The sequence below is a fragment of the Salmo trutta genome, chromosome 7, assembly GCF_901001165.1.
Source record: "Salmo trutta chromosome 7, fSalTru1.1, whole genome shotgun sequence".
NCBI classification, from domain to species: domain Eukaryota; kingdom Metazoa; phylum Chordata; class Actinopteri; order Salmoniformes; family Salmonidae; genus Salmo; species Salmo trutta.
In genome coordinates this window covers 40,495,997-40,510,918 of record NC_042963.1, presented here as the reverse complement: position 1 = coordinate 40,510,918, position 14,922 = coordinate 40,495,997, and the positions used below count along the sequence as shown (strand labels likewise).

General features: G+C 44.0%; 1 protein-coding gene across 3 annotated transcripts in view; it reads left to right on the top strand.

Annotated features, from left to right (window-relative positions):
* The window catches only part of LOC115197407 (thromboxane-A synthase-like), a 143,525-nt gene that overhangs the window by 38,240 nt on the left and 90,363 nt on the right, over positions 1-14,922 (top strand). For all 3 annotated transcript variants that reach the window (XM_029758872.1, XM_029758874.1, XM_029758873.1), the window contains one exon: positions 10,242-10,294. In XM_029758872.1, the coding sequence (XP_029614732.1) occupies positions 10,242-10,294 (53 nt within the window). The remainder of the gene's footprint in view (positions 1-10,241; positions 10,295-14,922) is intronic.

Sequence of the window (14,922 nt, the reverse complement as noted above, 5' to 3'; positions counted from 1 at the left end):
AGGTTTTTAGAATTGTCTTATTTACATAAGTATTCAGACCCTTTGCTATGAGACGCAAAATTCAGGTGCATCCTGTTTCCACTGATCATCCTTGAGATGTTTCTACAACTTGATTGGAGTCCACCTGTGGTAAATTCAATTGATTGGACATGATTTGGAAAGGCACACACCTACCTGTCTATATAAGGTCCACAGTTGACAGTGCATGTCAGAGCAAAAAGCAAAAACCAAGCCATGAGGTCGAAGGAATTGTCCATAGAGCTCCGAGACAGGATTGTGTTGAGGAACAAATCTGCGGAAGGGTACCAAAACATTTCTGCAGCTTTGAAGGTCCCCAAGAACACTGTGGCCTCCATCATTTTTAAATGGAAGAAGTTTGGAACCACCAAGAATCTTCCTAGAGCTGGCCGCCCCAGCCAAACTGAGCAAACGAGGGAGAATGACTTAGGTCAGGGAGGTGACCAAGAACCCGATGGTCACTCTGACAGAGCTCCAGAGTTCTTCTGTGGAGATGGGAGAACCTTCCAGAAGGACAACTATCTCTGCAGCACTCCACCAATCAGGCCTTTATGGTAGAGTGGCCAGATGGAAGCCACTCCTCAGTAAAAGGCACATGACAGCCCGCTTGGAGTTTGCCAAACGGCACCTAAAGGACTCTCATTGTCACATCCTGATCATAGAAGCTTTTATTTTTTATGGTAGAGTAGGTCAAGGCATGACGGGGTTGTGTCTACTTTAGATTTTCTAGGTTGTCATGTTTTTGTTTCTGTATTTCTGTTTTTTTGGGGGGGGATGATCTCCAATTAGAGGCAGCTGGTCATCGTTGTCTCTAATTGGAGATCATACTTAAGTAGTTGTTTTTCCCACCTGGGTTTGTGGGAGATTGTATTTTGAGTAAGTGTATGTTGCACCTCTTCGTCACGGTTTGTTGTTTTGTTTATGAGTTTATTTGTATGTTTTGCATAGTTTCACAATTTAAATAAAATGTAGAACGAAACACACGCTGCGCCTTGGTCCCATTCTTCAGACCACCGTGACAGAATCTCCCACCACCAATGGACCAAACAGCGGGGTCAGGAGGACTGGACCTGGGAGGAAATCCTGGATGGGGCAGGACCCTGGACAAGGCCCGGGGAGTATTGTCGTCCAAAGGAGGAGATGGAAGCAGCGAGAGCAGAACGGCGATATTACGAGGCGTTATACCATCAAGGCAAGCAGGCGGAGACAGTGAGATAGGAACGGCGACAATACGAGGAACTAGCACATCAACAACGGAAGCCTGAGAGGCAGCTCCCCCCAAAAATGGGGGGGGGGCACACGGGGAGTTTGGTGGAGTCGGGTTTGGGACCTGAGCCAGCCCCACGCATCAGGCCTCCAGTGCGCATTCCCAGTCCAGAGCTTCCGGCGACAGTTCCCAGTCCGGAGCTTCTGGCGACAGTTCCCAGTCCGGAACCTCCTGAGACGGCCTACAGTCCGGAGCCTCCTGAGACCGCCCACAGTCCGGAGCCTCCTGACACGGCCCACAGTCCGGAGCCTCCTGAGACGGCCCACAGTCCGGAGCCTCCTGAGACGGCCCACAGTCCGGAGCCTCCTGAGACAGCCCACAGTCCGGAGCCTCCTGAGACGTCCCACAGTCCGGAGTCTTCAGCGACGTCCCCCAGTCCGGAGTCTTCAGAGACGTCCCCCAGTCCGGAGTCTTCAGCGACGTCCCCCAGTCCGGAGTCTTCAGAGGCGGTCTGCAGTCCAGAGTCTCCAGCGACGGTCTGCAGTCCAGAGTCTCCAGCGACGACGGTCTGCAGTCCAGAGTCTCCAGTGGCGGTCTGCAGTCCAGAGCCTCTGGCAATGAACCACGGTCCGGTACCTCCGATGACAATCCACGGTCCGGTGACACAAAAGTGGAGGAATCAGCGGGAGAAGCGGGGGCTATGCCCCGAACCGGAGCCGCCTCCTATGATGCTGGATAAGCAGGATGAGAGGGTTCTTCGTCCTGCACCAGAGCCGCCACCGACATTAGACACCCACCCTAACCCTCCCTTTTTTGTTACATTTTTTGTTAGATGTTTTGGCGTTCGGAGTCCGCACCTTTGGGGGGGGGTACTGCCACGTCCTGACCATAGAAGCTTTTATTTTCTATGGTAGAGTAGGTCAGGGCGTGACGGGGTTGTGTCTAGTTTAGATTTTCTATCTTGTCATGTTCTTGTTTCTGTATTTCTATGTTTTTTTTGCGGGATGATCTCCAATTAGAGGCAGCTGGTCATCGTTGTCTCTAATTGGAGATCATACTTAAGTAGTTGTTTTTCCCACCTGGGTTTGTGGGAGATTGTATTTTGAGTAAGTGTATGTTGCACCTCTTCGTCACGGTTTGTTGTTTTGTTTACGAGTTTATTTGTATGTTTTGCATAGTTTCACAGTTTAAATAAAATGTAGAGCAAAACACACGCTGCGCCTTGGTCCCATTCTTCAGACAGCCGTGACACTCAGACAATGAGAAACAAGATTTTCTGGTCTGAGGAAACCAAGATTGGAATCTTTGGCCTGAATGCCTTGAGTCACATCTGGAGGAAACTAGGCCCCGCCCATCACCTGGCCAATACCATCCCTACGGTGAAGCATGGTGGTGGCAGCATCATGTTGTGGGGATGTTTTTCAGCGGCAGGTACTTGGAGACTAGTCAGGATCGAGGGAAAGATGTACGGAGCAAAGTACAGAGAGATCCTTCATGAAAATATTTAGTTGTCCACTTGACACCTTACCCCTTACTCTAAAGCTTTACTCCCTCCATGGTGATATTGTCACTTGTCAGGCATAGTGAGATGAGAGGTGGCGCGGCACAGAGGTCCACTCTGATGTATTCTGCCGAATACACTGTGTGATGAGAGAAGAGCAGACCTGCCTGGATTATTACATTTGTGTGTTGTGTGTGTGCGTGCACGTGCGCATGTGCATATGTGTTTGTGTGTGTGTGTTGGGGCCTACAGTATATTTAATCAGGCACATCAATCCCCTAGTTAACGGCTTCACTGTCTGTCACACAGGTCCCTTTTATAGCCAGGCTAGCCATCACAAAGAAACCTTTATTCCCTCAGAGGACAGGACACAGGATGCTGCAGCACGTACGACACGTGCTGAGAGTACCTAGAGTACACAGACATGATGGCAGGATACACACAGGATACACACTGCAGTAGACACACACACACACACACACACACACTAAGGGTCAAACCATTGGTCGACATGTGAATACAGATTCATGACTGCAGGGAAGCTTTTATAGGTTACTTTGGGATGAGTATGCTGAAGTATTCTGCTTTGGGGAGTCTTTGATAAAACATGAAATACAATTTAAGCTCTCCTGTAAGCTTTTAGTGCAATACTGGCATTGTACTGTATACAAATGATGCCGAGACCCCATACTGAGAACAAAATACTATTACGTGTTCGTCTTCTTACTCCCTCTCCCTTAGCTCTGCTGCAGATTTAATGGAGTATCGCCACAACACATTTTACATCTTCAACATTCCACTGGTTGGGTGGTTTTAACTCATAACAAATAAGACCGGGCTCTTACAGTAGGACAAACAATATATATATTTTTTAAACGTAACCTTTATTTAACTAAGCAAGTCATTTAAGAACACATTTTTATTTACAATGATGGCCCAGGAACAGTGGGTTAACTGCCTTGTTCAGGGGCAGAACGACAGATTTTTACCTTGTCAGCTCAGGGATTCGATCTAGCAACCTTTCAATTACTGGCCCGATGCTCTAACTACTAGGCTAACTGCACTGGGCCTGTGATCAGCCGCCCCCCCTCCTTGTCTACACAGTCTTATTCATTATGATCTAAAAGGCAAAAGTGGTCCTACATCAGCACTCATACTCTAATAGGCTTTATTAATACAGCCCTGGGCTCTATTGATGGATTTCTACCACTCTGGAGTCAGGACAGTTGTTTATCTCACTTTACTAATGTATACATACTGTTTTATCAATTTCATATGTATATAGTGTATTCTAGTCAAAGCCTATCCTAATTTATTGCTATACATATACTATTTTATCCACATATTCTTCAGATATACTATATATTCTATCCACATACTGTCCATAATGTCTATACATCCCATCACATACTGTCCATAATGTCTATACACCCCATCACATACTGTCCATAATGTCTATACACCCATCACATACTGTCCATAATGTCTATACACCCCATCACATACTGTCCATAATGTCTATACACCCCATCACATACTGTCCATAATGTCTATACACCCCATCACATGATGTTCATAATGTTTATACATCCCATCACATACTGTCCATAATGTCTATACACCCCATCACATACTGTCCATAATGTCTATACACCCCATCACATACTGTCCATAATGTCTATACACCCCATCACATACTGTCCATAATGTCTATACACCCCATCACATACTGTCCATAATGTCAATACACCCCATCACATACTGTCCATAATGTCTATACACCCCATCACATACTGTCCATAATGTCAATACACCCCATCACATACTGTCCATAATGTCTATACACCCCATCACATACTGTCCATAATGTCTATACACCCCATCACATACTGTCCATAATGTCTATACACCCCATCACATACTGTCCATAATGTCTATACACCCCATCACATACTGTCCATAATGTCTATACACCCCATCACATACTGTCCATAATGTAAATACACCCCATCACATACTGTCCATAATGTCTATACACCCCATCACATACTGTCCATAATGTCTATACACCCCATCACATACTGTCCATAATGTCTATACACCCCATCACATACTGTCCATAATGTCTATACATCCCATCACATACTGTCCATAATGTCTATACACCCCATCACATACTGTCCATAATGTCTATACACCCCATCACACTGTCTATAATGTCTATACATCCCATCACATGATGTTCATAATGTCTATACATCCCATCACATACTGTCCATAATGTCTATACATCCCATCACATACTGTCCATAATGTCTATACATCCCATCACATACTGTCCATAATGTCTATACACCCCATCACATACTGTCCATAATGTCTATACATCCCATCACATGATGTTCATAATGTCTATACACCCCATCACATACTGTCCATAATGTCTATACACCCCATCACATACTGTCCATAATGTCTATACACCCCATCACATGCTGTCCATAATGTCTATACACCCCATCACATACTGTCCATAATGTCTATACATCCCATCACATACTGTCCATAATGTCTATACACCCCATCACATACTGTCCATAATGTCTATACACCCCATCACATACTGTCCATAATGTCTATACATCCCATCACATACTGTCCATAATGTCTATACACCCCATCACATGCTGTCCATAATGTCTATACATCCCATCACATGATGTTCATAATGTCTATACACCCCATCACATACTGTCCATAATGTCTATACACCCCATCACATACTGTCCATAATGTCTATACACCCCATCACATACTGTCCATAATGTCTATACATCCCATCACATGATGTTCATAATGTCTATACACCCCATCACATACTGTCCATAATGTCTATACACCCCATCACATACTGTCCATAATGTCTATACACCCCATCACATACTGTCCATAATGTCTATACATCCCATCACATGATGTTCATAATGTCTATACACCCCATCACATACTGTCCATAATGTCTATACACCCCATCACATGATGTTCATAATGTCTATACACCCCATCACATACTGTCCATAATGTCTATACATCACATCACATGATGTTCATAATGTCTATACACCCCATCACATACTGTCCATAATGTCTATACACCCCATCACATACTGTCCATAATGTCTATACACCCCATCACATACTGTCCATAAAGTCTATACATCCCATCACATACTGTCCATAATGTCTATACACCCCATCACATACTGTCCATAATGTCTGTACATCCCATCACATACTGTCCATAATGTCTATACACCCCATCACATACTGTCCATAATGTCTATACACCCCATCACATACTGTCCATAATGTCTATACACCCCATCACATACTGTCCATAATGTCTATACACCCCATCACATACTGTCCATAATGTCTATACACCCCATCACATACTGTCCATAATGTCTATACATCCCATCACATGATGTTCATAATGTTTATACATCCGATCACATGATGTTCATAATGTTTATACATCCCATCACATGATGTTCATAATGTCTATACATCCCATCACATACTGTCCATAATGTCTATACACCCCATCACATACTGTCCATAATGTCTATACATCCCATCACATACTGTCCATAATGTCTATACATCCCACCACATACTGTCCATAATGTCTATACATCATCACATACTGTCCATAATGTCTATACACCCCATCACATACTGTCCATAATGTCTATACATCCCATCACATACTGTCCATAATGTCTATACACCCCATCACATACTGTCCATAATGTCTATACACCCCATCACATACTGTCCATAATGTCTATACACCCCATCACATACTGTCCATAATGTCTATACACCCCATCACATACTGTCCATAATGTCTATGCACCCCATCACATGATGTTCATAATGTTTATACATCCCATCACATACTGTCCATAATGTCTATACATCCCATCACATACTGTACATATATATTTATATTCTGGACTATGACATTGCTCGTCCTAATATTTCCAGATTTCATAATTCCATTCTTTTACTTTTTAGATTTGCGTGTATTGTTTTGTATTGTTAGATATTACAGTCCTGTTGGAGCTAGGAACATAAGCATTTCTCGACACCTGCAATAACATCTGTTAAACATGTGTATGCGACCATTAACATTTGATTTGATTTATTTGTCAGAGAAATGTAATTAATTGTGGCTTTTAAGACCGTCGCTCAGCTACACACCATAGATTCATTCCACAGATTGATGTGAAATCAATTGAATGCTCTGAGTCTAAAGTTACAGTGGCTGATGTTTTGTATTACAGAGCTGTGATGAGTTAAGCTCTCACATGCGCACACGCACACGCACACGCACACTCACACTCACACTCACACTCACACTCACACTCACACTCACACACACACAGGCCTTGAGACTGGAACTGTTGGAGCAGATCAATACTAAAGATCAATGCACTGTAGAGCTGAAACCTTCGTCATCACACCTCCTTTGTCAGTCGGTGAAGCTTTTTGTTAGTTCTGTTGAAGATTGCAAAGGAGTCAACTGGAAGAAGATGAAAGACAGCTTTCCCGTGGTAGTTGGTTCAGATGAAACTATTAGTTTGTGTTGAGAAACATACAGTTCAAGGAGAGTGTGTTTTAAAGGACACACTCTCTCTCACACACACACACACACACACACACACACAATCTCTGCACACACACACACAATCTCTGCACACACACACACACACACACGCAATGTCTACACACACACACACACACACACACACACACACACACACACACACACACACACACACACACACACACAATCTCTGCACACACACACAATCTCTGCACACACACACACACACACACACACAATCTCTGCACACACACACACACGCAATCTCTGCACACACACACACACACACACGCAATCTCTGCACACACACACACACACACACACACACACACACACACACACACACACACACACACACACACAATCTCTGCACACACACACCCTTTGCTGTAACAGTACCTTTTAGTGTTGGTCAGGGATGGTATGTTCACGGCAGTGTTCTAGCCCCTTTATTACAGTTTTTCTCAATTGTTTACACACAAATACTGGTACTTGAGACACAATGACCACAACATGTAACTCATGCACCAACCCCCTGAACCAATTCTGCTAAACTACAAGCACAATTCCTGCTTTACACTCAAATTGCAGTTCTAAAACACACTTTTTTCAAAACACTACACACAATTCTTTGCATTTGGCACAATTTTCATGCAGAAAATCTCTTGTTTTCACAATGAACACACTGCCATTCAAATATGCACACTGACTCATCACATGGGCAAACACCTGTCACACAGTTTTACAATTAGCAATCAGAGCTTTAGCATAAAAGGGCAAAAGGTGAGCTCTTCTGTTTTGGAGCAATGGATGCCAACATTGGAAACAGAGGCAGAGCCAGAGGAGTGAGAGTAAGAGGAGGAGGACGGGGAGGACAAGGACAAGGACGAGGACGAGGAAGGCCAAGGACCGTAATCTCTGATGAGATCCGAGCCACTTTGGTTGATCATGTGGTCAACCATGGTCTAACAATGAGGGAGGCTGGGCAAAGAGTACAGCCAAATTTGAGCAGGTACACTGTAGCATCCATCATCCGGACATTCCGAAATGAGAATAGGTAAGAAATCTACTCTCACTTGAAAATTGCAGTACTGCATATCAATACAGTACTCAATGAGTACAGTGGTACAGTATTGCCTGTGGGCTGTTCTGTAGGACTGTAAAAATAAAGCATGTTTCAAGTATTTGGGAAATGTATTCCTACTTTGTATTTACAGTATTTGACTATTTGTTTGGCAGAACTGAAAGATTACCAACACAAGGTGGTCAGGAACGTGTTCTGTCTCCTGAACAGGAAACTGAAATCATGAACATGGTCCTAGAAAATAACGCCATAACATTACGGCAAATACAAAGAAAAACAATAGAAAACAATGAGAGATTTCAAAATATTGATAGGGTAAGCTTATCAACACCGGACCGTGTCTTGCGCAGAAATAATCTCAGGATGAAGCGGGTCTACAGGGTGCCATTTGAAAGCAATTCAGAAAGAGTCAAAGAATTGCGATATAACGATGTGCAAGTGAGTCCTATACAATCCCACAATTGATGCATACTCTCAACACTGTACACAACACACTCATTCCACCAGATCAGGTAGATGGCCCAGAGCAGCTCAGGTACGTTGTCATTTGGGACAACGTAAGTTTCCACAGGGCTGCTCTGGTTCGTAACTGGTTCACTGCCCACCCACGCTTTTTAGTTGTTTATCTCCCTCCATATTCTCCATTCCTCAATCCTATTGAGGATTTTTTTTCTGCCTGGAGATGGAAAGTGTATGAACGAAATCCACTAACGCGTATATCTCTTCTCCAAGCTATGGAAGACGCATGTGGAGATATAGCAGCTGATGCTTTTCATGGCTGGAATCGCCATGCTAGGCGATATTTCCCCCGCTGCTTGGCCAGGGAAAACATTGCTTGTGATGAGGTGCTGTGGCCAGACCGCAACAGAACAGAGGATGCAGCATAGTTTTTTTGTTTTTTTTTATTTTTTATTTTTTACTGTAACTGTACATTAAATTCTTCTGTTTTGTATGTAGACCACTGTATGTGCAACTTTGTGTTGGTTGGGAATGGGATGTACACTGTGTACATTGTTTTTGTGGGAAAAAATAAAATATATTTGTTACCATGTATTTGTGTGTTCTGAGTATAAAAACAATATTCTCAGATATTTTACAACACACTTATGTATGTACTGTCTGTAGTAATGGCAACACTGAACCAAAAAAAGGCCTAAGTCATTATGATGAATGGAGAAGAAGTGTTTTCCATTCATCATAGTGTTTTACATTGAGCACATCAGTGTTCAACTGGTTCTTATAAATGTCTATTCATATGATGGTTTGTGTGTGTCATTTGAAAACAAAATACCATTTTGATAAGAAATAAAATTGTTTTGAATGTAAAGTTTCATTTTGCTGGAGAATTGAGGGGTTTTGCCCATTGTGTGTGTGTTTTTTGATATGTGTGTAGAGTTCTGAGAATATGAGGCATGCTTTCAGAAAATGTGTGTAAACAATCGAGAAAAACTGTAAGTTGTCAGTCATGTGTCAGTCTTAGCTCTGACACAGGAATGGAAAAGAGTTAAACCAATGCAGCTGTCGCCGTGTACTGCTGGGGCGTTTCTTGTGGTGGCTGTGGAGTTAACGCTAGTAGCTAAGACAATGAAAAGTGCGTATTGGGCAAATATCAATCAGATACCAACAGGTATCTTGAACTCACAGTATTTCATTGTAGCAGAGAGAATGGATATCCTCTCATATAACATTTGAAATTATATAAAATCTCAGTTGGTTCTAAGGTTCCTTTCTAATTCTTTCTAATCTTTCTTTTCAGGGCTTTTTCGGTGTTCACACAGACCTGATTCACAAGTATGGGAGAGTATGTGGGTAAGTGACTGACTGACACTCCATTTACATCACACCAAACCCAAGTCACTACAGGACACTCTATTTGACTTGTCTCATCCAGTGTCTGACCCATCCTCTGATAGACATACAGTTGAAGTCGGAAGTTTACATACACCTTAGCCAAATACATTTAAACTCAGTTTTTCACAATTCCTGACATTTAATCCTAGTAAAAATTCCCTGTCTTAGGTCAGTTAAAATAAAGTGGTGAGTCTAAGAATGTGAAATGTCAGAATAATAGTAGAGAGAATGATTTATTTCAGCTTTTATTTCTTTCATCACATTCCCAGTGGGTCAGAAGTTTACATAAACTCAATTAGTATTTGGTAGCATTGCCTTTAAATTGTTTAACTTGGGTCAAATGTTTCGGGTAGCCTTCCACAAGCTTCCCACAATAAGTTGGGTGAATTTTGTCTCATTCCTCCTGACAAAGCTGGTGTAACTGAGTCAGGTTTGTAGGGCTCCTTGCTCACGCATGCTTTTTTCAGTTCTGCCCACAAATTTTCCATAGGATTGAGGTGAGGGCTTTGTGATGGCCACTCCAATACCTTGACTTTGTTGTCCTTAAGCCATTTTGCCACAACTTTGGAAGTATGCTTGGGGTCATTGTCCATTTGGAAGACCCATTTGCGACCAATCTTTAACTTCCTGACTGATATCTTGAGATGTTGCTTCAATATATCCACATAATTTTCCTTCCTCGTGATGCCATCCATTTTGTGAAGTGCACCAGTCCCTCCTGCAGCAAAGCACCCCCACAACATGATGCTGCCATCCCCGTGCTTCACAGTTGGGATGGTGTTCTTCGGCTTTCAAGCCTCCGCCTTTTTCCTCCAAACATAACGATGGTCATTATGGCCAAACAGTTCTATTTTTGTTTCATCAGACCAGAGGATATTTCCCCAAAAAGTACGATCTTTGTCGTCATGTGTAGTTGCAAACCGTAGTCTGGCTTTTTTATGGTAGTTCTGAAGTAGTGGCTTCTTCCTTGCTGAGCGGCCTTTTAGGTTATGTTGATATAGGACTTGTTTTACTATGGATATAGATACTTTTGTACCTGTTTCCTCCAGCATCTTCACAAGGTCCTTTGCTGTTGTTCGGGGATTGATTTTCACTTTCGCACCAAAGTACCTTCATCTCTAGGAGACAGAACGTGTCTCCTTCCTGAGCGGTACGACGGCTGCGTGGTCCCATTGTGTTTACGCTTGCGTACTATTGTTTGTACAAATGAACGTGGTACCTTCAGGCATTTGGTAATTGCTCCCAAGGATGAACCAGACTTGCAGAGGTCTGCTATTTTCTGCTGATGTCTTGGCTGATTTATTTTGATTTTCCCATGATGTCAAGCAAAGAGGCACTGAGTTTGAAGGTAGGCCTTGAAATACATTAATAGGTACACCTCCAATTGACTCAAATGATGTCAATTAGCCTATCAGAAGCTTCTACAGCCATGATATCATTTTCTGGAATTTTCCAGGCACAATCAACTTAGTGTATGTAAACTTCTGACCCACTGGAATTGTGATACAGTGAATTATAAGTGAAATAATCTGTCTGTAAACAATTCTTGGAAAAATGTATTGTCATGCACAAAGTAGATGTCCTAACTGACTTGCCAAAACTATAGTTTGTTAACAAGAAATTTGTGGAGTAGTTGCAAAATGATTTTTAATGACTCCAACCTAAGTGTATGTAAACTTCCGACTTCAACTGTATTTGTTAGAAGTATCAGTGAAGCTGGTGAAAAGTTATCATGGTCCCAGATCTGCTTGTCCATGTCTTGCCAAATAATGGTGTGTGACAATGACCATAGGAGTTGGCAAGACATCACAAACTGATCTGTGACCAGGCTAATGGAAAGCAACACCATGAGATCAAACAGAAACTTCCTGGTATGCTTATTCCAATGCATTACCCCACGAAGAGCAACAGGGAATCAGTAGATAGAGTGAACACATAAGTACTGTAACGGTTGTCGTCGGATTGAGACCAAAACGCAGCGGGTATATGTGTACTCATCTTTTATTAAGGAAAGAAGGAAAAACCAAAATAAACACGTACACCAAAAGAAACACAATGACAAATAAACAGTCCTGTAAGGCCATAAGCTATACATGGAACAATCTCCCACAAACACTAAACCAAACACATACCCATATATAGGACTCTCAATCAGAGGCAATGAGAAAACACCTGCCTCTGATTGAGAGTCCAACCCCAATAAACAAAACATAGAAATACAAAAGACTAGACAGAACATAGAAATACACTAACATAGAACAGTACCCAAAAACCCGGAAATAATAAATCAAACACCCTACTAAATAAAACACCACCCCGAACCACATTAAACAAATACCCTCTGCCACGTCCTGACCAAACTACAATAACAAATAACCCCTATACTGGTCAGGACGTGACAGTACCACCCTCCCTAAAGGTGCAGACCCCGGATGCACCTCCCAAAAAATTTAAAATAAAATAAACCCCTAACTAAAGGGAGGGAAGGGAGGGTGGCTGCCGTCACCGACGGCACCTGTGCTACACCCCCCCTCCCCAAACCTCCTACAGTGGAGGTGGCTCTGGTTCTGGCCTACTGTCCTCCAGACTGTAGACAGTCTCTTTGCTCCGGACCGTAGGCAGACTCACTCGGTTCTGAGCTGTAAGCAGACTCACACATTTCAACGTTATTGTCAACCTCATTCTGTTCCGGGTCGCAGGCAGACTCACTCAGTTCTGGATCGCAGGCAGACTCACTCGGTTCTGGGTCGCAAGCAGACTCACTCGGTTCCGGATCGCAGGCAGACTCACTTGGTTCCGGATCGCAGGCAGACTCACTTGGTTCCGGACCATTGACAGACTCACTCGGTTCCGGATTGCAGACCCATTCACCCCTCTCCGAACTGTGGGCCGTCTCACTCGGTTCTGCACAGTGGGCCGTCTCCCTTGGTTCCGAACTGTAGGCCGTCTCACTCGGTTCCGGGCTTAACACTCTTACTGGATACTCATGACGGGGTACTGTTGTCGGATACTCTGGACGGGGCACTGTTGCCGAATACTCTGGACGGGGCACTGTTGTCGGATACTCTGGACGGGGCACTGTCGTCGGATACTCTGGACGGGGCACTGTCGTCGGATACTCTGGACGGGGCACTGTCGTCGGATACTCTGGACGGGGCACTGTCGTCGGATACTCTGGACGGGGCACTGTCGTCGGATACTCTGGACGGGGCACTGTCGTCGGATACTCTGGACGGGGAACTGTTTCCAGACACTCGAGGCTGGGCTGACGCACTGGAAGCCTGATGCGTGGGACTGGTAGTGGAGGTACCAGCCTGGGGACACGGACCTCAGGACTAGTGCAGGAAGCAGGAACCGGCCGAGTGGAACTGGTATTATGCACTGGAAGCCTGATGCGTGGTGCTGGTACTGGAAGTGCCAGTTTGGGGACACGCACCTCATGGCTAGTGCGGGGAGCAGGAACGGGCTGAGTTGGACTGGGCTGACGTATTGGAGGCCTGGTACGTGGTACTGGTACTGGATATACCGGCCATGGAGAAGCACTGGCGGTCTCGATCGCACCTCCTGCACAACCCGTCCTGGCTGGATGGAACTAGTAGCCCTGTGCGAGTGGGGTGCTAGTACAGGGCGAACTGGGCTGTGCAGGGGCCTGATGGTTACCGTGCGTAGAGGGGGCGTAGGGTAGCCTGGTCCTAGGAGGCGCACCGGCGACCAGACGCACTGCGCAGGCATCCTCCTACCAGGCTGGATGCCCACTCTAGCACGGCATCTGCGAGGGGCTGGAATAACTCGCCGGCTTAAACGCCAGTCGTGTTCCCCTGTAGCGTTCCCGGTCTTCGCTCCATTTTCTCCATGGACCTTCTCCGGCCATAATCTCCTCCCACGTCCACTTTTCCCGATAGTCCATATTACTCTCCCGTTGCTCCTTACCCCGCTGCTTGGTCCTTTGTTGGTGGGAGATTCTGTAACGGTTGTCGTCGGATTGAGACCAAAACGCAGCGGGTATATGTGTACTCATCTTTTATTAAGGAAATAAGGAAAAACCAAAATAAACACGTACACCAAAAGAAACACAATGACGAATAAACAGTCCTGTAAGGCCATAAGCTATACATGGAACAATCTCCCACAAACACTAAACCAAACACATACCCATATATAGGACTCTCAATCAGAGGCAACGAGAAAACACCTGCCTCCAATTGAGAGTCCAACCCCAATAAACAAAACATAGAAATACAAAAGACTAGACAGAACATAGAAATACCCTAACATAGAACAGTACCCAAAAACCCAGAAATAATAAATCAAACACCCTACTAAATAAAACACCACCCTGAACCACATAAAACAAATACCCTCTGCCACGTCCTGACCAAACTACAATAACAAATAACCCCTATACTGGTCAGGACATGACAAGTACCTAGGTATCAAGATAGACAATAACCTGAAACACAATGACTGTGCGTGCCCTTACAAAGGCAAAGAAACTACAAGAGAGATTTAAATTATTTTTGCAAACTGAACCATTTTAATGTTGATTGCCATATCTTTCAGCTGTTTTATAAATCTGTCCTACAGTG